General features: G+C 43.9%; 1 protein-coding gene across 2 annotated transcripts; it reads left to right on the forward strand.

The window, feature by feature from the left end:
* The first annotated feature begins 4,446 nt into the window (after positions 1-4,446).
* Positions 4,447-21,772, forward strand: DMBX1 (diencephalon/mesencephalon homeobox 1). Of its 2 annotated transcripts, none has more exons than XM_073357820.1 (4): positions 4,447-4,600; positions 10,596-10,774; positions 13,344-13,698; positions 15,433-21,772. In XM_073357820.1, the coding sequence occupies exons 1-4, from the start codon at positions 4,447-4,449 to the stop codon at positions 15,831-15,833; spliced, it is 1,089 nt and encodes a 362-aa protein (XP_073213921.1). In that variant the 3' UTR covers positions 15,834-21,772. The 2 variants fall into 2 exon arrangements, with proteins under 2 accessions (XP_073213921.1, XP_073213920.1); XM_073357819.1 differs by having other exon boundaries at positions 4,447-4,598; positions 10,579-10,774.
* Positions 21,773-24,377: the final 2,605 nt, after the last annotated feature.

The raw sequence follows: 24,377 nt of genomic DNA on the forward strand, positions 1-24,377 counted from the left end.
GTTTACTTTGCACATTTTGTACTTAGGACAGAATTACACCCCTGGATACCTGCATCAAATGCCTATCCAGCATTGATTGGGAACTTTGGCCCTGGCTCATTGAACAAATATATAGGGCGACATTGTCAGGCTAGTGTAAATCAGTGTAGCTCTGCTTACGTCCCCTGAGACTCTAGCCCGACCAAAGTTCCCCATTCACACAAGCATATGGGCTACATCCTCAATTGGTGTAAACAGAACCACAGTGATTTACACCTGCTCAGGATCTGGCTCTCCACATCCCAGGGAAGCTATGTTAAACTGTACCACTTACCGTAATAGTCGCTCACTATACATGGGACCTAAACCCACCATTCCCACTCACACCAGTAATTCCACTGACTTGAGAAGGGGTGATTTGCATGAGCGAGGGATACTTGGGTAAGTAAGGGTTGAAGGATCAGGCCAACAAAAAGCATACACGTAGGGCCCAATCCTGCAAAGTCATAAGCATCAACCCCAGCTGAAATCACTGAGCTGAGAGCAATGAGCACCTTGCAATCCTCAGTTAGCTAGAGAGTTGGACCAGGCCCGATGGAAGTAAATGGCAGCCTTTCCTTGAAAACATCTTTGTTTACTAATCCCTACTACTCTGCTCAGCTCCAGTAAAACCCACTGTTCCCTGCAGTGTGCGTTACATATAGCAGCAGGACACACTTTTAAGTCCCAACCCCAAAATCCAATGGAAGTTCTGGATGCACAAGGAATGCATGGCTGGACCCTATAATGTTTACACTCATTGCAGACAACTAATTTATAAGAACCCCCGCAGTCCCCATTTCCTTTCTCCATGACTCAGACCCCTCTTGGCAGCTGTGGCATGCACACGCAGGAGTTGCATAGGAAAGGAAAGCTACACCCTATTATTTAGAAGATGAAGGTCCAAGCCCCATTTAATCAATGACAGCTTAGGATCTGCTCCTTTGCTGGCCGGCGTTAATTTACACAAAGTAACACCTAATCAAACTCTGCTTTTATTCTCCAATTGGCTGTGGTTATTACCCAGACCCTCCAGCCAGAGAGAGACATAAAAGATGCATTTGCAGATTTTGAAAATTAAAGCCATCTATACAGCCGATGGGGAGGATCAGCTTATTTGGTTGCTTAATGAAATATAAAGATTATTTTAACCAATGTAAGCACAATTCGACAGCTTGTGAAACCCAGCGGTGGCTTGATGAATGGCCTTCTCAATTTAAAAAAAAATCGCTGCATTGTGTCTTTTAAATATTTAATTTATTCCGTTTTGGAATGTGCATAGAGGTAAATGACAACGAAAGCGGGCCTACGTGCGATCTCGGTTAACTCACATCTGCTAGATTAAATAGCCTATGAACACAGAATGCCGATATCCCAGCCGGCTCTTTCATATTACTCTATCTGCCACTCTGTATTTACTAAAAAAAGAAAAGGAGGACTTGTGGCACCTTACAGACTAAAATTTATTTGAGCATAAGCTTTCGTGAGCTAAAGCTCACTTCATCAGATGCATGTAGCTCACGAAAGCTTATGCTCAAATAAATGTGTTAATCTCTAAGGTGCCACAAGTACTTCTTTTCTTTTTGCAGATACAGACTAACAAGGCTGCTACTCTGAAATCTGTATTTACTGTGCACGGTTACAAAGAAGTTACATCTGTCATCTGCCAATGCAGCATTCCAGACAGTTATTGAGAAAACTGGAACATCTATTGACTGGTTTCATGTTACTTTAACTATTTGTAAATCTCCTTTTTCAAATGTATGCCTTTTCTTCCAGGCCAGCAAGAAGAGTTTAACACAGAGAAAAGCCTTTTAACAACCAAATAAATAGAAATCTTACCAAAGAAAATGCTTTCCCATTGGAAAAAGTGGGCCTTTATGGAGCCTCACATCAGAACGGCCACATTGGGTCAGACCAAAGGCCCATCTAGCCCAGGATCCTGGCTTCTGACAGTGGCCAATGCCAGGTGCCCCAGAGGGAATGAACAGAACAGGCAGTCATCAAGTGATCTGTCCCCTGTCACCCACTCCCAGCTTCTGGCAAACAGAGGCTAGGGACAGCCAAAGCATGGGGTTGCATCCCTGCCCACCTTGGCTAATTGCCATTGATGAACCTATCCTCCACGAATAATCCTCTCTAATAATTCTGTCTTGCAAGGGGAATTTCCATTTCAGTGATGGTTTCCAAACACACCAGTTTATTTGGGATTCTAAGTTACAGCCAAAGGTGTACAAACTGCATTAGAAAATAAACTGATCCAAGCTCTGGTTCTGAAAACCTCCTATGCAGATCATGAACCTGGCTTACAGTTGTTTGTAAATACACTAGCTTTTAAGTTGGATGAGCAAATGCAGAAGCTGCCCAAGGTCAGATCCCTCAGCTGGTTCAAATTGTCTTGGTTCCACAGACTTCCGTGGAGCTACCCGGCTTATTATTTATTTTTACTCCAACTAAGAATCTGGCCCAAATACTCACTGATGCTGCTACCTATACCAGACTCGGGTTCTGAGTTCTCTGGCCCTGTTCACTAGTGTACGCTACTAGAAAATGTCCCCATATACGGAAGACTAGCAGAAGGCTTCTGCACTGCTTAAATCCCACTTAAGCTCCATTTTGAAGGCTTAAATTAGCACATAGGTTCTGTGTGCACTGTCTGTGCAAGAGAGAAATTTACCCTATAGCATGAGTGATGTGGGCGATATGTTGAGCTGCCAGCTAGTTTTCTTCAAATATAAGACTGAAGAACAGCCTTGAAGTGAATTTAGAACTGTTCAGTATGAAGGTTCTAACACCACAAACTGAATCTAGGTCCAGGATATGGCTGGTCTTGGATCAGGTTTCCATGGAGTAACTCGTCTAGAGTATTAGAAAGGCCTTTCCTTCAATGGTGACAATATGGATGGAGCTTTGTGGAAAACAGGCATATTTCCAGTCTGCGTATTGTTAATCCTGTCTGTCCTGATTTCAGTTTGTCTCATGATTGCACAAAATTACTCCAGCACTGTATAAAGCCTCAAGAATGTTTCGGACCTATGGAAATATCTCTGTGGTAAGGAACATTCCCTGCATCGATGCAGCAAAAGAACAAGATAGCTGAATAGGTCTTTTGATTCTAGTCACGAGTGAAAGACACCTAGTTTGCTCAGTAAGTGAGATCCCATAAACATCCTACTCTGTTGCAAACTCCCATAGAAAGCAATACAGCTTCTGATTCCAGATGCACAAAAGTTCTATGGATGCCTTATGAAGTCCTTGTAAGTTTAGGTTTAGATTTGCATTCCAGAAGTCCTCAGGCAATGAGACCTTTGACTGAGGATTCGCTCCCTCCTGTGTATTGAGATTCCTTTCCTTGGTGGTATAAATCTTTTACATAGAAAAATGAAAACTTGTTGGGGATAAAGGTGAAATTTAGAGAAAGAAGTTGTTGTTCTTTGAGTAATGATGGTTAATTTATTTGACACAATAGATGTATGCAAAGATAAGATTTAGGCTAAACTTTTGCCTTCAGATTCAGACCTCAAATTGAGGTCAATGAGACTTGGGCATGACCTCCAGCACCTGATGGTAGCTCAATGGTTTTCTTTCTCAGGCAGCCACTATCTTAAGCTGGTAAATAACCTAAAGAGAACTGTCCCAGCCACTTTCTCTTATTGTAGTTTCTCCATCCTCACTTGGTGACTGCTATTTCATCTCTATTTAACACCTTTTATTAGAGGATCTCAAATTCCTTTACAGACATGAGTTAATTCAACCTCCCAACACCGCCATGAGATTGGTATTAGCCCTATTTTACAGATGGAGAAACTAAGGCACAGCAAGGTAAAGTGACTTGTTTTGAGGTTGCCCAGTGAGTAAATAGCAGAAAAAAACAGGGGAGGGGGGGTTGGATAGTCTACAAAGCATGTCCTTGATATTGGGGAAACTGAGTCTCTCCAAATGCCAGATACACTCAATTATCAGCAATTTCACCACAAGTTTCTCACACACACACACAATTTTTTTGCCTTTCATTTAAATGTCACTTGGAAAAATTCTTTTTATTTCCTAATACTATTTTGGAGGATACATTCACATGCTGTTTCCTACGGTGGCAGGTAGGCCTCAGGGCAGATATCGTGCTGTTTTCATTGCTGACTTTAACCTCAGCATCGCTGTCTCAGGTCCCGAAGCTCACCGCAGTTCGAGGACCTTGCCATTCATTCAGTGGGCTTTGGGTCAAGACCCATGAGCCTTATTTGTATTTCACGTCAAAGCTTCCAAGGATCTAACTAATCAGACTGTTCAGAGAGGCCGGCAGCGATCGTCTAGTCTGACCACCCGTGTAAGCAGGCCACAGAACTTCCCTCTAAATAACTCCTTTGTATTGGAATGAATGAGTTTCTAACCAGGCCTTTTCTGCTTGGGTTGTTTTAGGGGTAGGCCACCATGCAGCACTATGGAGTGAACGGTTACTCTCTTCACGCCATGAATTCTCTGAGTGCCATGTACAACCTTCACCAGCAGGCAGCACAACAAGCCCAGCACGCCCCTGACTACAGACCCTCGGTGCATGCCCTCACGCTGGCGGAGAGACTGGCTGGTAAGAACAATTTATGGATTTTTGCATTGAGCCGGGCTCACGCTGAGCGAGACTCTTCCACTGTGCGGAATCTTACAGAGGCCTGGGTGTTCTATAGCAAACTATATAGATCCCCATGGACAAATATGGCTGGATCAGAGATACCTGGGTAGTCAACTCACCCCTGAGCACAGATACAAACTACGAGGCCCCCGCTAAAGACCCACTAGGTCCTTAGTGTGAAATTCACCCTGGGCAGAGGCCCAGTGCCCCATCTATGTCCTATTTCAGAGCGGAAGTGGGTTTGGAGTGGTGCATTGACCTTGTGCCAGCCATCGGCCCTGGGGTGAATTTCACCCGACGGGCTTAGATACTTGCTTATTCTCTACGTGGTACCATGTTGCCTCGTACACTTGAAGCCCTTGTCCCACCGAGGGCTTGCTCTCCTGCAAACCCTCTTCTCCCATCAGCACTTCTGATGTTGGATCCCTCCAGAGCATCCCTTGCCCGATCTGTCGCTCTGGGGTTTGGTACATCTATATCAGAGTGTAAGAGCTTCAGAAGAGGGACCATGTCACCATGTAGCCTTTGTAAAGCACTGTATCAATGTACAGCACTGTAGAAATACTGAAAGGAGAACTAAGCAGTGCAAGACACCCCACTTATTGGCTTGACAGGACGACGGTCGGGAGGCATAGGACAAAGTTAGCAGGGGCAGCAGACAAGAAAATGTCCCCTGTGGGACAGGGACTGTGTAGTGTGTGCCCAATGCAGGCTCTGACTCGTTGGAGGTCACTTTCTTGCGACTGCAGTACAAATCATGGACAGTAATAATAATGCCCTGATGTGGCGGTTGCTAGGGGGGCCTGCCCTGAAGAGCTCACAATCTAACGGGTTTGGCATGGAAAGGCAGATCTTGCTGAGCGGCAGCTGGAGGGCAATTGCATCCCGACCTGTGTTGCAAGAATGTATGAAAAACTAGTTGCTAAGTTGTAAGTAAAACTAGGCAATCTCCAGCTGACTGCCAGAACTCACTGATAAACTAGGGTTAGATGAAGATGAATCTCAAGAACTGTGGATAAGCATCTGGGTGTTTCCCTGGTCCTTGAGCGTATAAATGAGGGATAGACATCTCATGGAGGTGATGTGGTCTAGTGAATAGGGCAGGGGTTCTCAAACTGTGGGTCGGGACCCCATTTTAATGGGGTCGCCAGGGCTGGTGTTAGACTTCCTGGGGTCCGGGACCAAACTCCAATGGCTTCAGCTCTGGGCGACAGGGCTCAAGTTTCAGGCCCCCCTCCTGGGGCTGAAGCCCTTGGGCTTGGGCTTTGGCCCCGCCCATCCGGAGCAATGGTGCTCAGGCTTTGGCTCTCCCAGCCAGGGTAGCGGGGCTCGGATTTTGGCCCCCTTGCCCAGGGCATTGGGGTCAGGTGGGCTCAGGCTTTGGTCACCCTGGGGTCATGTAGCAATTGTGGTTCTCGAAAGGGGGTCGTGGTGCAAGGAAGTTTGAGTACCCCTGGAATAGGGCCAGGGTGAAAGTAATATTAAATTCTTACCAGTACAGGGGCCTGGCTCCAGGCCCCTGGAAGGGGCGGGGTCTTGAGTGGAAGAAGCGGGGCTGGGGGGGGGGTCAGCCTCCTCCAGCCAGCCCATCCGCGCTGCCTGGCCCGTGCTGCCTGGGGTTCTGGCCACTGCCATGATGGTGGCGGCTGGGAGCCCTGGGCTATTTTAAATCACCAGCCCTGGGGCAGCTGCCCCTTTTGCCCCCCATCCATGAGCAGCCCGGGAGGGGGTGGGGGGGCAAAAGGAGTAGCGACGTTAACGTCGGCTGGGTACGGGTCGGTATCGGCTTCTTAATGGCACACTATACCGGCCCACTTTCGCCCCTAAAGAGGGCAAAGGATTGGGAGTCAGGAGGGCCTGATTCCGCGACCTTGGGCAAGTCACCTTCCCTTCCGTGGGCCTGTTTCACCTCTTACCCTTTGTCTATTTAGTTTGTAAGCTGTTGGAGGCAGGGACTGTTTCACTAGGTGTTTATATAGCAGATAGTAAACTTGGGGGCCTCAAGGTGCTACTGTAATACACAGAATAAGGATCTCTTGGAAGGCTTCTGACCAGGAAATCCCAAGAAAACAGCTTAGCTCATACACTGTGGTTTTACATTTCTGGCCCTAGCTATAAACAAACAGGCAAACACAGGGGTGGCTGAAATCAGCGGGGGGAAGCTATTCAGACTCCTTTCACTGATATTCAGAGCAAAGATTCAAGTTGATTTCTGGCTACTTATTTTATCTCAACCTTTTGTTAACAAAGAGAACTAATCTGGATAATTTCAGTAAATTAGTCAAACTGTCCTCTTCGGATTCAAATATACCTTCCACCAATCTGGTGAGCGGCAGAGGGGACCTGGCTTCAGTTTACACCGAAGCAAGCAGGCTCCAAACGTGATTACTTAGTTCACATTTTGTTACCACTGAATATCTTTTAGCGCAGGGTTATAGATCACACTTGCCTTCCGGGGACAGTAGGAATAAGCCAGCACAAAAGCAAACAACCTTAAATTGGAAAACAGAGGTTTCAGATTGTAACTGCAAAGCCTCACCTGCAATTCATAATCTCCTCCTTGCACTGAACCTGAAAACATAGTTAAAGCATTGAAATAATTGTTGTCTAGATCCTTGTTAGTAGCCAAATTAAATATTTGAGCCACCACCTCTGAGAAACTGGCAGGTTTAACCTCCACTGTGGAATGTTGGGAATATTCCAGCCAGTAGATGTTAAACCATGGTCTCTCCTCCTTGGTTTTGATACCCGATGTATTAAAGTTAGATGCCATGGGACTTAACAAAAATATTGTAGGGATCTCTTGTCCTGAAAGAATATTCCTTTCCTCAGAAAAGCAGCCAGGCAGCATTGTGAGGTATTTCTGAATGCATAAAGGATACTTGCTGCCTTCTCCTACAAAAGTGGCTGTATTACTGGCATCTAATAACTCATTGCTTCCTTGAATGCAGAGGTCTCTTTGTTTTGTATTCTTCTGGAAACTTTTAGCCTGATTGAGCCTTCCCTGGGTCACCAAAACCACTCTTACTTTGGCAATAGTCTGGGGAAGCATCATAGAATCTGGCCTAGAATGAAACAGCTGGAAGTTTGGAACTGGAATATTCAAATAACGCAAAGCTCATTTGCTACGCTCGTTAACTAACATATTTGGAACCAAACTGTGTGGTTCTGGGGTTGGCCTGACAGCCGGCTTTGTTTTATTGTTTACATTCATGCCATGGGACTTACGACAAAAGCTCACATAAATAGCAACGCCCGCAAAACAAGAGTCTTACTCTGCCTGTGTAAAATTAGGTTTGCTTTCTAGTGTGTCCATTCCCTCTGTCTGAACGATCACATTCTTAGCTGTATTAAAAATGATGCCATAGACTATTAAAGCTGGAATTTAAACAGGAAAAAAAAATCAAATGTATTTCTCATTCAGGCTCTTTGTTTACTTCTTTTGCACTTCATCTTAGACCGGGAATCACTACTGCTCCATTTAGCTCTGATTCCCATGCGCGACCACAGTGTTGCGTTTGGGTTGCAGAATTTAAAATAAAACCAGCCTATTTTCATTTTCATTGACTTTTCAAAAACCAACCCTAAACACATGTCTACTCCTGGTAGCTTTCATAAACCCCTCTTATTTATTGAGCTTTTAGTGGCAGAATCGAGAGGCCTGATTTTTTCCAGCCCATACCTAATTTTTTGCATCCCCAGTTTAGTGGGCACAAACAAACTGAAGGCATAATCTGTATCCTTGAGACACCTAACGAGCTCATCTGCTTGGAAAGGACGGGTGAGTCAGTGACTAGGACTCCGGACTGGTACTCAGGAGAGCTGGTTCTGTCACGGAACGTCGGCAAGTCACTTCAGTTTCCCCTCCCATTCTTTGTGTGTCTTGCCTATTTTAAAAGTAAGCTCTTCGGGACCAGGTCTGTCTCTCTCTATCTCTCTATACAGTTATTTTAAAGAGTCCTCTAAAACATGGAGGCTAAAAAGAAGACAAGGTTATAAAAGTTAAGCCCCTTTTGTCCTTGAAATTGTCTAGCAAACTTTAGCCTTCTATAAACAACCATTAAAATCTCAAATTTGGGTCACACCTAAGTTGGCATGGGGTCCCTTTAAAATCCATCTTTTGCATCAAGTCCAATTAGCTGGGTTAACTCCTCCCCATCAGCACCCTGTTGGTCTTGTATGTCCTCTGAGACACAGAATCAGAGGACTAGAAGGGACCTCATGAGGTCATCTAGTCCAGTCCCCTACAGTCATGGCAGGACTAAGTAATTATCTAGACCATCTAAACCATCCCTGAAAGGTGTCTGTCTAACCTGCTCTTAAAAATCTCCAATGATGGAGATTCCACAACCTCCCTAGGCAATTTATTCCAGTGCTTAAACACCCTGACAGCTAGGAAGTTTTTCCTAATGTCCAACCTAAACCACCCTCGCTGCAATTTAAGCCCATTGCTTCTTGTCTATCCTCAGAGGTTAAGGTTTTCTCCCTCTTCCTCATAAAAACCTTTTATGTACTTAAAAACTGTTATCATGTCCCCTCTCTGTCTTCTCTTCTCCAAACTAAACAAACCCAATTTTTTTCAATCTTCCCTCATAGGTCATGTTTTCTAGACCTTTAATTATTTTTGTTGCTCTGCTCTGGACTTTCTCCAATTTGTCCACATCTTTCCTGAAATATGGAGCCCAGAACTTGACACAATACTCCAGTTGAGGCCTAATCAGTGCGGAGTAGAGCGGAAGAATTACTTCTCATGTCTTGCTTACAACACTCCTGCTAACACGTCCTAGAATTATGTTTGCTTTTTTTGCAACAGTGTTACACTGTTGACTCATATTTATCTTGTGATCCACTATGACCCCAAGATCCCTTTCCACAGTATTCCTTCCTAGGTAGTCATTTCCCATTTTGTATGTATGCAACTGATTGTTCTTCCTAAGTGGAGTACTTTTCATTTGTCCGTACTGAATTTCATCCTATTTACTTCAGACCATTTCTCCAGTTTGTCCAGATCATTTTGAATTTTAATCCTATCCTCCAAAGCACTTGCAACCCCTTCCAGTTTGGTATCGTCCACAAACTTGATAAGTGTGTACTCCGTATGCCATTATCTAAATCACTGATGAAGATATTGAACAGAACAGAAACCAAAACTGATCCCTGCGAGACCCCACTCAATATGTCCTTCCAGCTTGAATGTGAACCACTAATAATACTCTTTGGGAAGGGTTTTCCAACCAGTTCTGCACCCACCTTATAGTAACTCTATCTAGGTTGTATTTCCCTAGTTTTTTTCTGAGAAGGTCATGTGAGACAGTATCAAAAGCCTTACTAAAATCAAGATAGACCATGTCTACCACTTCCCTCCTATCCACAAGACTTATTACCCTGCCAAAGAACATGGGTTGATGTGGGGGGAGTTGAGAGGATGGGAACATATAGGCCTACTTTCACTAAAGCGTCCCTATTTAAAAAAGCACTTAAGCCTGTGCATTGAAATCAATGGGACTTAAGTATATGTGTATGTGTTTTCCTGTATCAGGGCCCGTGACCTTAAAGTCTGGCTCTCCAACTTAGTGCTCTGAGGACAGTGATAAGCTATATATGAGAGACAACAAAAGCCAAAGTGACCTCTAGTTCTGACAGCAGTGTGCCTCCTAACAGCTGGACCCCAAAAAACCCCCAAAACAAAAACAGAACAGAGGCAGCTGTTTTATGAGTTACATGTCCTCACCCCATTAATTGACACAGAGCCTGACTCTGCAGAATTGAAGCTAGTGGACTTCAATGAGAACAAGATCAGGGCCACTGGGAGAACTGCTCCACCTTTAGGCCACAATCCCCACCTCCTTGTTTGTTTCGTGCCAGTGACGGGCCTTATTTCAGATGTCAACATGCAAATTCCAATAATTAAATTGGCCACTTTTCTTGTCTTCCAACGGCTGTACATTTCAAGACATCATTTTGGAGGCCCGTTATGGATCCCAGCATCGCAAACAGAGGAGAAGCCGCACAGCCTTCACTGCCCAACAACTGGAAGCCCTGGAGAAGACTTTCCAGAAGACTCACTATCCAGATGTGGTGATGCGGGAACGACTGGCCATGTGCACCAACCTACCAGAAGCCAGAGTACAGGTATCCACATTCTACCTTGCTTGCTCTAATAGGGCTATTTAAGAGCTATACGAATAGGGCCCACTGGGTTGGCTTGATCTGTAGTTCTTTCAAAATGCTTCCATAGTAACCAAAGGAGGAGGGTTTTCTCTGCAGCAAAAACTGGACTTAAATCTTTCCTTCAGACTCAGGGAGCTGCAAAAGAAACAATCCACACACACATTTTTGAGGGTTTGTGTTGTCTGAGGGTAGCCCTGGCTTTCATTTGTGCTTCCAACTCTCTTTGGAGGGGAAATGGCCACAAAAGTCAACTTATTTATTTATTTACTTATATGACTGTTTCTCTGGCATCCTCAGAGGCCTGGGAGCACAAGTAATTCCAGCTGTTCCCTCCCAACCATGTCAATATTTATAACATCTCAGACCATCTGTCCAACATTTTCTGTTCTCCTCCAGTGAAACAAATAACGAGAGCTGGTCGGGAAATTTTTCACAAAACTTTTTGCAGTGGAAACTGCCAATTCATCCGAATTGAAATTGTTTGAAAGAGGTGGTTGGTTATGAGGGGTTTTTCAGTTTGAATTAAAAAATAATAATAATAAAAAAAGCTTAGAAATTGTCAAAATGAGATGTTTTCAAAACAAAAAAACAAAATTTGAAAAGTTCTAGGTTTTGGATCAACATTACTCTTCTTGAGAAATTTATCTTTTAAAAAAGGAAAATAGAAAGGACAAAAATCAGAACCAAAACAGAATTGTCCAAACAAAACCTCATTTTGATGGACCTGAGCTGAATTTATTATTTGTTCCTGAAAATTTGAGATGGACTTTTTGTCACAATTTGAGGTGAAAATATTCTTCAAAATCTCAAATCCTTGTGGGATGGGAAAACCACTTCTCACCTAGCCCTACAAATACGAATGTGTCGCATGACTTAATGATAGTATGAATGCCTGCTCAGTATGGGTTTAAGGTGCTACATAGCAGGCCAGCCTTAAAGGAGACAAATGGGAAGGGGACATGAGCTTTCAATCTAGCGGAAAAAGATATAACATGATTGGATGGCTGGAAGTTGAAGTTCAACACATTCAGGCTAAATAAGGTGTAAATTCTTGATGGTAAGAGCAATTAACCATTGGAACAATTTACCAAAAGTTGTGCTGGATTCGCGATCATTGATTTTTAAACTCAAATTGGATGTTTTTCTCAAAGATCTGCTCTAGGAATTACTTGGGGGAAGTTCTGCAACCTGGGGCTATACAAGAGATCAGACTAGATGATCACAATGGTCCCTTCGGGCTTTGGAATCTACGAATTACAATCTTGAGCAGGTTGTCTCCTGAATTTATTCCCAAATTGAGATACATTGGGATATTGTGTTGAAAAGGTCTCTCTCTCACACACACACACACACCATGACTTGGAGCTGTGAACAGAGGTTGTACGAGTATTAGCAATTGGATATTTTCCTGTAACTTAGGAGTAAGAACCTTTGACTTTGCTCCAAAGGGTTATTGGTTCAATTCCCACCAAGGAAACTTCCTTCACCACCTGACCTGGCATACTAGAGTCAAATGTCCCATGATATCAGATACAAACGTCCTGCTGTATAGCTTTAATGGATTAGACCAGATATCTTAATGTGAGACATGGCATCACACAGATGATATATATTTGGCCCAGCCAGGGTACAAACCACTTGAGACCTGGTTCCCAGTTCAGTCTCGAAACACCACAATACCACAACAGACGTGCATTCATCATAGAGGGGGCTTGCATACAACATATATAACAAAATCAGTTAAATTGCAAAATTTATCATTTTGTTTTGTGGTAGCACTTAGAGTCCACACTCAGGGATCAAGGTATTACTGCTAGTTAATATGCATGCACATACTTCATGCCCCAAACAGCTTACAGTCTAGAGACTCTAGAGTATTCTAGTGTACAGAACACTGAGACTCAGGACATGTGGGCTCTAGTCCCAGCTCTGCCACTGGCCTCTTAGGTGACCTTGGGCAAGTCACTTCCCCCCTCTGTGCCTCAGTTCCCCCATCTGTAAAGTGGGGATAAGACTATAGACCTACATTGTAAAGAGCTCTGAGATCTCCTGAGATGAAAAGCACTACATAAGAAGTTGTTGTTATTTAAATCCATTCAGCTAATCATTCAAGACAAATAATCTAAAGTGTTGGCAGTAATTAATGCATATGTATGTCCTCTATAGTATGACTTATTCTGACTGTGTTTCTGCGTAGTTTTGGTACAAATTAACGTGATATAGGCTGTTTTTGGAAAGCTAGCGAAACATTGTGCTCTCTACCTATTTAATATCTCAGGTCTGTGGGTAACAGGCATGGTTTAATACATCACGTGTGATTTTTTTTTTTCTTGACGGAGCTGTGTTTTCTTAAAGAACCAGCATTAAGTCTTGGGATTTTAAACATATCTAAGGGAGTTAGGCCCCCAAATTCCATTGAAATGCAGTGGTGCCTGGGGTTCTCTTCAAAATCCCAGTCTATTTGACTTTTTGATTTTTGCATTAACTGGGGTTTTTATCCTGTCTCCCTGGGGCTGTTTGCGCTACGAAGGTTTGGTTTAAGAACAGAAGAGCCAAATTCCGGAAGAAACAGCGCAGCCTCCAGAAGGAGCAGCTGCAGAAGCAGAAGGACTCAGAAGGGAGCCACGGCGAGGGGAAGACAGAAGCTCTTGTGCTGGAAAGCCAGACGTCCACCCCTGACACAGACAAGCCACAGAGCCAGCCGAGCGCAGTGAGCACGGAGCTGAACCTCACCTTGTCGGAGCAGTCGGCCAGCGAGTCCGCAGCGGAGGACCAGACGGACAGAGAGGAGGACTTTAAGAACCCCTTGGAGGAGTCCAAAGCAGACAAAGGTCCCGGTGTGGAGAGCAAGGCTCTGAACTGCAAGATAGCCAGTCCAAAAGCAGGTGAGGGTCAATGTGCGTGTGGAGGCCTGGTCACAGGGCCAGATTGGGAGCCAAGCATTTGTAATCCCAGAGGCTGAGTATTGGCTAGTGCAGTATGATATGCCCTAGATCATGGGCTTCCCCCAGCCTGGAAGCGGGAGGTCACAATCCCCGGGGAGGAAAACAAACTGGTCCAGGTGTGTGATGACCATTCTTCCTTTCTTTATGTCTAGACGCGATGCAGGGAGGTCCTCTCTGTTGTAACATGGGGTCCCAGTGCAGAGAGGGCTGAGATCTCCCTGTTAGATTAGATGAGAACAGGAGAACACTGCTCAGTGACAGCATGCCATTCACAGGCATACTGGGCACACACTTCCCCATTGGATAAGAGTCCAAATGCCCCCTGGGGAATACACACTTGCTAAAAAACCTGGCTCCCTCTCGCAAGCCAGGTCTGCCAGGCACTTTAATGAGGTAGGTGCCAGTTGTGTGTGACCCAGTAGGGCAAACATGACCAAAGAGTTTAGCACAGAAATAGTTCATAGTATGGAATCAGAATCTCCTCTCCTGATGGACTGTAATGGCTTGTAAAGGGTCAGAAAGGGGTCAAATCCTAGCCCTCCAAGAGCTTGTTATGAATATACCACAAAACCTGCAAGACAGACAACCAGGCCTATTTTCTCCAGAGAAGACAGTGGCAGGTTTGCTCATGCCTGGCCAATGCATTTCCCCACTAAACACAGAACAAATATGTCCATCCTTCTCACATGTAAACCCTCTCAAGAATGAAGTGGAAAGCCCCAGGGATACAGAGATGGCCCTTACTGAGGAACATAGAAATTGACAGACTGTATCCAGCTAGTGAGCCATCTAATCTTGACTCTGATGGTGGCCAGCTCTTGCAGTGGGCAGCTATAGAAGAATCTGCCCATGGCAAGTTTCTTCCTAGTGTTCATCAGTTAGAGATTGGCTTATAACATGAAACATGAGAGTTTATGCCTCTTCCAAATTATTATTAATTATTATTATTGATTTTGAATATTCAGTCCTTTTGGGACTCCTGTTTATCTGTCAGTTTCAGAGATATCTTGTGGCAATGAGTTCCCCAGGCCAATTTGTGCCTTCTGTGGAAAAAGTATTTCCTTTCTGGTCAGATTTAAATTGGTCACTTTTCAATTTCCTTGAATGACATCCCCAACCCTGCACCCTTCCCATTCTTGTATTTTGACAAAAGGTGTCTTGAATGGTGTCTTGAAAGGTGTCTTGAGTGGTGCCATTTGGAAGAGTATTATAGGGCCCCAGTCTCGCTTGCTTGGGTTTCTCCACCATGGACCCAAGGTCTCCTCTGAACAGTCAGTATGGAAAAATCCGTGCTCCATTCTGGTTCTATTGTGTTTTCACAATAATAGCCCCACTTTGTCGCTTTCCATGGGCTTGTCTGAGCCTTGCCTGGAAAGGATCAGGGGAGGCAGTTACAGGAACGCTGGTCCAGATAATTAATTCATCAACACCCTCGCTGCAATTTGGCTTCTGGTTAATTAGCGCTCAAATGTGTGAGGTGATTTGCATACTCTGTCCCTGCTCCAGAGAACTTAGTTTGTATAAAAGGTCCACTGCACCCCTCTCCTTCCTCCTTCTCTGTAAATCAGCTGCCACATATGTCTAACCTCAACCACCACCCTCCTTAGGGAGATTGTTCTATTCAGCTACCACATATGTCTAACTCCCCTCCCTACATCTTGTCTTCTAACACAGACTCTCCCATCAGCGCCACGGTGACGCCTTCCTCCAGCAGCGGCATGCCTCAGACTCGCTCCTACTCCTCCTCACCTCTGAGCCTCTTCCGTCTCCAGGAGCAATTTCGCCAGCACATGGCAGCCACTAACAACTTGGTCCATTACTCCTCCTTTGAAATGGGGACCCCATCGGCCATGCCCTACTTGGGCATGAATGTCAACATGGCGCCCCTCAGCTCTCTCCACTGCCAGTCGTATTACCAGTCGCTTTCCCACGCCCAGCAGGTCTGGTCTTCGCCCATCTTGCAGGCGTCTAGCTCCCTCCCTACCCTGAACAGTAAAACGACAAGTATTGAGAATCTAAGGCTCCGGGCAAAGCAGCACGCTGCCTCCCTCGGACTCGACACCTTACCAAACTGACCGCAAGGCAGCAGGGGAATGCCCACCCTACCATCAGCCACAAGAGAAGGCACCTTCCGCTGGCACTAAACGTGTGGCTCTTTTGTCAATGCACAGCTCTCATCTCCACCTGGATCAAGGTGCTCCCTTTCGGGGGATACTTTAAATCCTTTACTTCTTCACTCGCTCCATTTTACTGCTCCTGCCCCCTATTTAATAAGGAAGGAAAGAGGGCATGTACTTAGATGTTAAAAAACTCTCCTGAGGACCGAGATGTTAAAACTAATGTCCAGAAAGATCCCTCTTTCGCTGATACTGTGATAATGTGCCGACTGTGATTTTTGTTTTGTTTTTGTTCTCTGGAAAACCTAGTCCCCCCCACCCACCCCAGTTTCGTACTGTATATAGATTCTATTGTTGAAAACATCCTTCACTTGTGTGTTGCTGTCTGTGATGCCTTATGCAGAACTATGGAGCATTTTGCTCTTTCCTCCCTCCCCCTTCCTTTCAGATTTATACTTGTAGTAGCTAGAATCAAAATTACAATCAAAAAAAAAACCCCGCAAGCTCTGAGTGGGTGGTGCTTTTTTGGCTAGAGTTCTGAATGAGTCTAGCAAGAGAAATTCAGAGAAAAGATTCTGAATGCCATTATCATATCTTCTCCAGTTCTCCGTTAAAAGCAATCCTGCAAACACCAGGAAATGATGTAAAGGGTTGTTTCCTGTTAAAGCACTTCCTGATGGTAGGGACTTTTTTTTTTTTTTTAAGCACTTCTTCGAAGACAGAGGATAAAGAATTTGCCACTGGGCTCTGATGGTTAGAGAGCAAGGAAAAAGGAAAGCACTGGATTTTGTCAAATTCACAAGACTTTTACCGAGGTTGCTGCAGCTTTGTTCTTCACTGAAGTGTACACCCTGCTATTTATAAATGATGTGTAAAAAAGCATTTTGGTCTAACTTGGACAACAAAGAACAATAAAAAGTTGGTATGAACTCCTGCTGTGTTCATACACCATTTGCATTATGTGGCGGTTCCTCAAAACCGTGATTAATTCAAGCTGTGTTTAGGAAAACTGCCTCCGTGCCAAATTCTGTCCTCAGACCACAAACCCTGGGGGCTCCCCTGCTTGTCTCAGAAACTGACTAAGTAGAGAATGAATGCAGATAGGCTAGAGATGGACCTGAACCAATACCCAGATCTGAACACTCCTGAGCTTAGGAGATGACTTAAATCCAAACCCAGAGGCGGATCTCAATTTTGCAAATGGCCATTCCTCTCGGTAGAAGGCCAAACCAAAATCCCAGATCCAGACATCCTGCAACCCAGTGGGATACTGAAGATCTGAATCAAAATTATACATGAGCCTGATCATCGCTGATACTGTTAATGGAGCTATGCCAGTTTACACCAGCTAAAATCTGGCCCATGTGTGATTCGTGTGTGTGTGTGTATGTACACACATACACACCATGGATATCTGATGAACTAAAAGCTTTTCTTGATTTCTGTTTTGCCTAGCTCTGTTCCATTACCAGTGTGATTACACCAGCACAGAGGATAATGGCCAACTTACTTCTCTAAATGTGGAAAAAAGAATACAACCTGCTTGACTACAACAGTCTCTCTCAAGCTGTTCTGCTCAAAGTCTCTCTCGGTGAGTTACCAGTGGTGACCAGACCTGGTTGGGAAATGATTTCCCTCCCCCTCTTTGAAAAATTTCAACAAGAACTCTTTTCCCCCATGGGGGTGAGTTATTGAAGACACATTTTCAACAAAAGTGGAAATAAGTTTGTGTAAACTTCAGTTCAGTCAAACGTTTTGATGGAAAATGTTAATTCGGCTCGAGTGGTTGACAGGATTACGCACGTCACCGACGCTGCAAGATGCAGCCCTATACCGGGTATTTTGTCTGGGATCTTCAAAGAACCCAAACCATATTGGCACCCTCTCCCTGAGGCCTTCTTGAAAATCCCAGTCTTTATTTTTTATAGCACTTGGGTCCTGCCACCCAAAATGACAGACACCAAATATGAGCTTTAATTTTATTTTCCCCCAAATTACCTCTTTGTTTCCTCTCCTCCCATACTCCTACTGCCCTAAGGATGATGGTGGGTAGGTGTGAAGATGGTTTTAATACAGCAGAGCAACTGAAAAGCATTTTAAGCACCCAAGGCTAAATTTTGCCCCCAGAACTGAGCTGATGAGGTACTCAAGCTGTTTTTTCCTTCCCTCTCATGCTCACACACCAACTTTGATGGCATACCAGGAAGGGTGATAGAGCGAGACATCGAGAAGGGTGGCCTAAGGGACATGACATTCAATTCTGATATGGTGCGACTGGAGTCAGTGACATCCCTTTGCAGGTCAGGACACTAATATCGTTACGCTACGGGATATAGAAACACACCATAGAAGATTACAAGGATCAAAATCTATCAGTGCCCGACCTCTGCCTGTAGCCCTCAGCAAGCTCAGGAAATGGAGTGTGGCAGATACACCCACCTGACCCTACAATAAACTTCCCTCAGTCCTCCAGAGGAAGCAGAAACTTCCCTAAGGTTCTTGTCATCTTGCCTCAGGAAGATCGCAGTGTAGCAATCCATTGAACCTTATGTGTATCATGTTACATATCTAATCCCATTTATCTCCGGAGATAGCATTGGTATCCAAGAGACAGGTCCTGTTCTGAGCACTGAGTTCCTTCCCTTCTCTGCTTGGGTCACTCCATTAAAATCAATAGAGTGACACATGGATAAAACTGGAGCAACAGAACAGTGAGTCAGACTCCTGGTCTTCTTTTAATCCTAATGGCAGCTGATCCAGGGGCAGAGAATTTCAATCTTCATCACTCTCTAGGGAGGAATCTTTCCAAGTTGTACATTTTTGTTTATTTCCAGGACTGTCTATGCCAAATTTGCCGGTGTAGCCCACAACCATAAATACCTAAGGAAGACAGATCATGTATCCCACTCCCAGGAGATGTAGGTATGCAAATAAATTAGATTCCTGTTCCAAATCACTCCTCATTTCAGTTTGACAAAATCTGGTACCCTTGTTCCATCTTCTCTTACATTCAACCAAACTAGACTGAATTTCAAAGTTTTGATGAATTTTCAAAAACAAAACTGAGAAAAACTTTCAATGATCTTTTTGGAAGATTTCCCCCTTTTTAACTCCCACCACCACCACCACCACTTTAAATCAGCCATAGATCTGGTCAAAATTTTCTGGTTCACAATTTTTCCCCTTTGATCACTTGTTCGCATGAGATGTTGACACGCCACGTGTACATCACATGTAGTGCAGATACTAAGACCCAAATGTCACTTAAGTAGAAGACAGTGTAATGATCAGTGCAGAGAGCACCTCCCAAGTTAGACGGTGCTATATCTTTATCTTGCTTTCAAGTTGTTGTCCTAGCATTCCAAGCAGAAGTAGTGCACTGAAAAAAACAAAAACAAACCCTACGCCTCTCCCACCATCACCCTGACAGTGTCACTACGCTGGGGCTGAATGAAATGTTTGGTTTTTTTTTTTTACTTAGCAGGGTTTTGTAGTCCACAGCAAACGGTCAAATATTAACTTTTATGGTTTATGTAATTGTTTGGGGAGAAGAATATTCCCCAAACAAAACGCATAGCATAGATGTTGGAATGAACATGCTGGCTTCCTTATCGATGACTAGGCAAGGACCTCCAGAATCTCCACAACTTCTATTTTACATGGGCCATGAAAAGAATATGAACCGGGGGACTGTGTCAATGTGCATGAGATTTTTGTTTTCCCCTCTAGCTCTGCTCATATTACCTTCCCTCTGCACCACATATGGCCAAAACCTACAATTTTGCGTTCAGAATAGATTTTCCAAGTACGAGCCCATCCTGTGAATTGCTGCGAGCCTCTATGCCTCATAGGATCAGATCCCACCTGAGAAAACTACTGAGTAAAAGGGTTAAAACAATGCAGAGTAGGAGTTTGCAGTAAGACTGACTAACTTGTGATGCAAGGAAAATGTCCTGGGACCAATGAAATCAGTGGGAGTTTTGTTCTAAGTAAAAGAGTGTAGAATTAGATGCTTAGAGAAGAAATGCTGATTCTGAGTAGGACTGCTACCATAGAAGGTTCTTTTAGTGCTGGTTGGGAGGGGAAAAGGCAGGGGATTTATTTGCAAACAATCTTTGAAATTCCTGAATTTAAAATAAAAGGGGCAAATTTTGTCTGCATTTCTTTTCCCCCCCAAAAATTCAAAATTTCCAATTTGAAACATTTCAGGCAGGTCTACAGATGGTTGAAAAAACTGCAAATGTTACATCAACATTATTATTTTTTTACTTTAAAAATTTCAACATCTGAAGAATTTCTGCCGGTTCTAGGTTCTTGTAACCATGGCAGCCAAACAGACTTGTGCATCTCTGATCAGGAAACACCCAAGTGGCACGGGCATAAGTGGGGAATTTGGGGCTGTTTTCTACCCTGGAGCATTGCATCAGACTCTCATTGACATGACAGAGTTTTTAACAAAGACTGGAGACAAAAAGATGGTCCTTGGAGTTTAATGTGTGAAAGGATTAAACAAACCTTTATGAAGGAAAACCAAAATCAAAACCACCATGATATAAAGGTCTAATTATACAGCCAAAACTAGTGAATTCAGAGAATTTTCCTTTTGGCTATACAAGCTGTGTTAGTCTTTTTACCCCTTGTGTGCCTCTTTGCCGGTCTTTACAATTTACTCTGGAAGGAGACAAAAAGCCTGTGTTGTTTGATACATCTAAACAACTATTTATTTCTTAAGTGACTGAGGTTCACACCAAAGCACAATGATAGACTCGGGAAAGAGAAAAGGTGAAGGAATCCTACCACAGCAACTGGGAAGGATTCTCCATCAGATTCAAAACCAAATCTAGTAACAATTAACATTCTGTATATTCAACAGATGTTCTGTAGATCCACTGTTTTGTACTTGACCATATGGCCAGAGCCACTCAATTCGTTCTCAGATTTCTCACACTACGCCAAGGGACAGCTTTAACCTTGATTTAAAGACAAAGAGGCCAAAGTCTCCACTCCCGTAAATGAGTTGCAACTCCATTGACTCCAATGGACCTGTGCTGACCTATGCCCAAAAGTGTCAACCAGGTTCAGGATTGGCCACTTGCATGAAATCTTATCGGTGTCTACGAGCCCCGGGGAGCGAAATCAGTTATTACTTATCAAAGCTGGAGGAGGAACCAGACTCTGCTCTCAATTGTATTGGTGTAAAATTGGAGTAATTCCAGCATCTTCACTGGAGTAATGCCAGATTCACATCTATGTAACTGAGAACAAAACCCAGCCCGAGAATACAGCATATTTGTAGTATACTCAAAATAGACCATCTTTCCAGCCTAGATGATCTACTACACACCCAGTGAAACAGCCATTTGTAAATTGTTTGATAAAGACATTAATTAGCTCCACAGGAAGTTAATCTCCTGTTTGGTGTACTATTCATGGCCACACCTTTCATAACCTTTCTAGCTATTGAGAAGGGCTGCCGTATGCTGCTGAAGTTTAGATGTGTCTTTGCAGTTTAAAGTAATTTTTTAGTATTTCTTCTCCAAGAGTATTGATGGCCCTTTTGACTACTGACCAGAGTTGTCCAGTTAGCTCCAAAGTGTAACCATGTGTGTGTCAAACATATCTTGCAAAGGAACAAAGACTTTTAAAGGGAAAAAAATCAAAGTTATGTACTGTACAAACTGCTGTAAAATTAAGCTGTAATGTAACAATTTGTGCTTTAGAAGTCACTCTCTGCAAACCCAAACATGTGTATATTTATTTATTCTGATAGCTAAAAGAAAAACCAAGAATTTATATTCATTTTGAAAAAGCGGCCGCATGATACTATGTACCACTTGTGCCAGTCTTGCTTTCTGTATAGTTAGTGCTTGTTTTCATACTCAGCTAATAAAAAAAAATGCAAGGAAAGCTTGTTTGCCCCTCGCAAGTCATTCATTAAAAGTGATTTGGGCGGATCGACAGAAATTGAGGTGGTGAGTGGCCTGAATTGTTTTGTGCTGGCTTTGTGGCCATTTTGGCTGAATATCATCATTATTATGCCAAGGTTGTTACAAGGAGGAGGGAGAAAAATTGTTCTCGTTAACCTCTGAGGACAGGATAAGAAGCAATGGGCTTAAATTGCAGCAATGGCGGCTTAGGTTGGCCATTAGGAAAAACTTTCTGTCAAGGTGGTTAAGCACTGGAACAAATTGCCTAGGGAGGTTTTGGAATCTCCATCATTGGAGATTTTTAAGAGCAAGTCAGACAGACACCTCTCAGGGTCTAGATAATACTTAGTCCTTCCATGAGTGCAGAGGACTGGACTAGGTGACCTCTCAAGGTCCCTTCCAGTCCTATGATTCTATTGTGTATGGGGAAATTTCCTAATGCAGAGGAACTTGCACATGGTAAAAAGCCCCATAGTTGAGTCAATTAGGAGACCAGACCAGACAAAACCCTAGAGAACACAGAGTAGGGAACCTTCATTGACAGCTGGGTATAGAATAGCCAACTGTAGTCGGGCCACCATTCATTTCACTCTCTCTTGTGGCCAGAGGTGTTTCCACAGGGCCCTCTGTCTGCCCCCTCAGGAGTGCTGTACAGTCTCTCTCAGGATAGTCATCAGCCATCCCCGGAAACTGAGTCAGTAGCCCAAAGTAATTCAAAATAGTCCTCAGCGTCCCAAACACAAGGTCCATTCTAGCAGCCCCATAGCTTGGGCCCATCTCCACCACGCTGGTTGACTGCGGAGCCTTTATTCTATCTAGCAGAAGCCTAGCATTCCGGCTCTGCCTTCCTTCCTCGGTCAGCACGCACCCAGTGCTCAGAGGCAGCGTGCGATGTCACGCTGTGCGGAGGGTACCATTTTAGTTTCTGTATAAATGCCAAAATGGTATTCCGGCCCCACTACCCCTTTGCCCAGGACCACCTCTTCTCTTCCAGTTTCGGGCAGCTCCTGAGCTCATGCTTACACCAACATCCCTGGGACAGCGTCTTCTGCCCCAGCCTTTAGTCTTTAAGGGCCAGTACACCCCATCACACCAACCTAACTGGTTATTTCCAGCTGCCATGTTTCAGAATCACTGTTTCTAACACACTGGGGTCATACATACCAGGGCTTCTTCAGCTGAATGACAAGAAAGCTTTATTGTGCCAACGTATTTAGGCTACACCACGTACATGGCTGGTTCAGAGGACTTGCCTCTCAGAGTAAAGGAGGAACCTGTTCCTACGACAGCACGACGATGTGCTCTTTCTTGTTCCAGGCAAAGTCACAGTTTAGCCCAAAGAATGACAAATGATGGTTGCTGGCAAGTCTCAGGGAAGTGAAGAAGAAATCTATATAAAACTCTTTCTCTGCTATTAACTCCAGGTTCATTTGGACAAGGAGACCAATCTATCTAGCCAGTGAAAAGTGTACAGATGGTGTGCAGCGAGCAGTAACACACCTGCCCTATTTGTGAGTTAAAAGGCCTAATCCAATGCCCAGTTAATCCAATGGAAAGACTCACTTTTCCAAACTTTTTCTGACTAAATTTACCAACATTCAAGTTTTCAATTAAACTTTATTGCTGAATAACAATAAAAAAAAATCGGACCAAACTTTCACAAATATCTTTGTCCTTGTTTTCAAAACACTTCCGAATTTTGAAATTTTCAGAAAAGATATTGAAATTTTGGCAAAGAAATGCAAATTATGTCATAATAAATAATTACTAGCTAGCGCCTATTGCATTTTCATCCACAGATCTCAAAGAGTTTTATATTGGACAGGATCATTATCCCCGCTTTACATATGGGAAAACTGAGGCAGAGAGCGTGATGCCACTTGTCACCCAGGAAACCAGTGACAGAGTCAGGAACAGAACATTTTTTTCTAAACAGACCTTTGAACAATTCCCAACCAACTCTAGCTATAACACAGTTGTCCCCTGCCCCAGGTATAGGGTGACCAAACAGCAAGTGTGAAAAATCGGGACACTTTTTTTTGAGTGTGGTGATGAAGTATAAGACGAAGCCCCTAATACCGGGACATGTGGTCACCCTACTCAAAATATAACACACTAAAAAGCTGCAGTACAGATAGAACCGGCAGTGGGCTAAAGTCTTGGTCAATTCCTGGTTTCAACGTGGCTGTTGAGAGACATACGGGTTCTGACTCTATTTTGATCATAATGGCACCTGGTGAGAGGACAACTGCCCTGTGACTGGGCCCTCTGACTCTGTTACAACAGGGAGTCGACAGGGCCAAAGGCTCAATCAACCCCTTCTGAGACTGGAATCTATAGTTCCAGGAAATCATACCTGATGCCTAGGCCAGGAAAGCCATCCCCTAAAATTACTGACAGGTTTGTTCCAGAAAAATATGTCAGAGAAAAAATAAGACTATTTGAGAAAGATTCAGAGCTCAATATTAAGAGCATATGTGGTATTTTGATCCATTTCCATAACGCATACATAATATTTGCTGTAGGAAGGGGGAATTAAAAAAAAACCCAACCACAGTTAATATTCTCCCATGGA

The sequence above is a fragment of the Lepidochelys kempii genome, chromosome 8 (assembly GCF_965140265.1).
Source record: "Lepidochelys kempii isolate rLepKem1 chromosome 8, rLepKem1.hap2, whole genome shotgun sequence".
Lineage (NCBI taxonomy): Eukaryota > Metazoa > Chordata > Testudines > Cheloniidae > Lepidochelys > Lepidochelys kempii.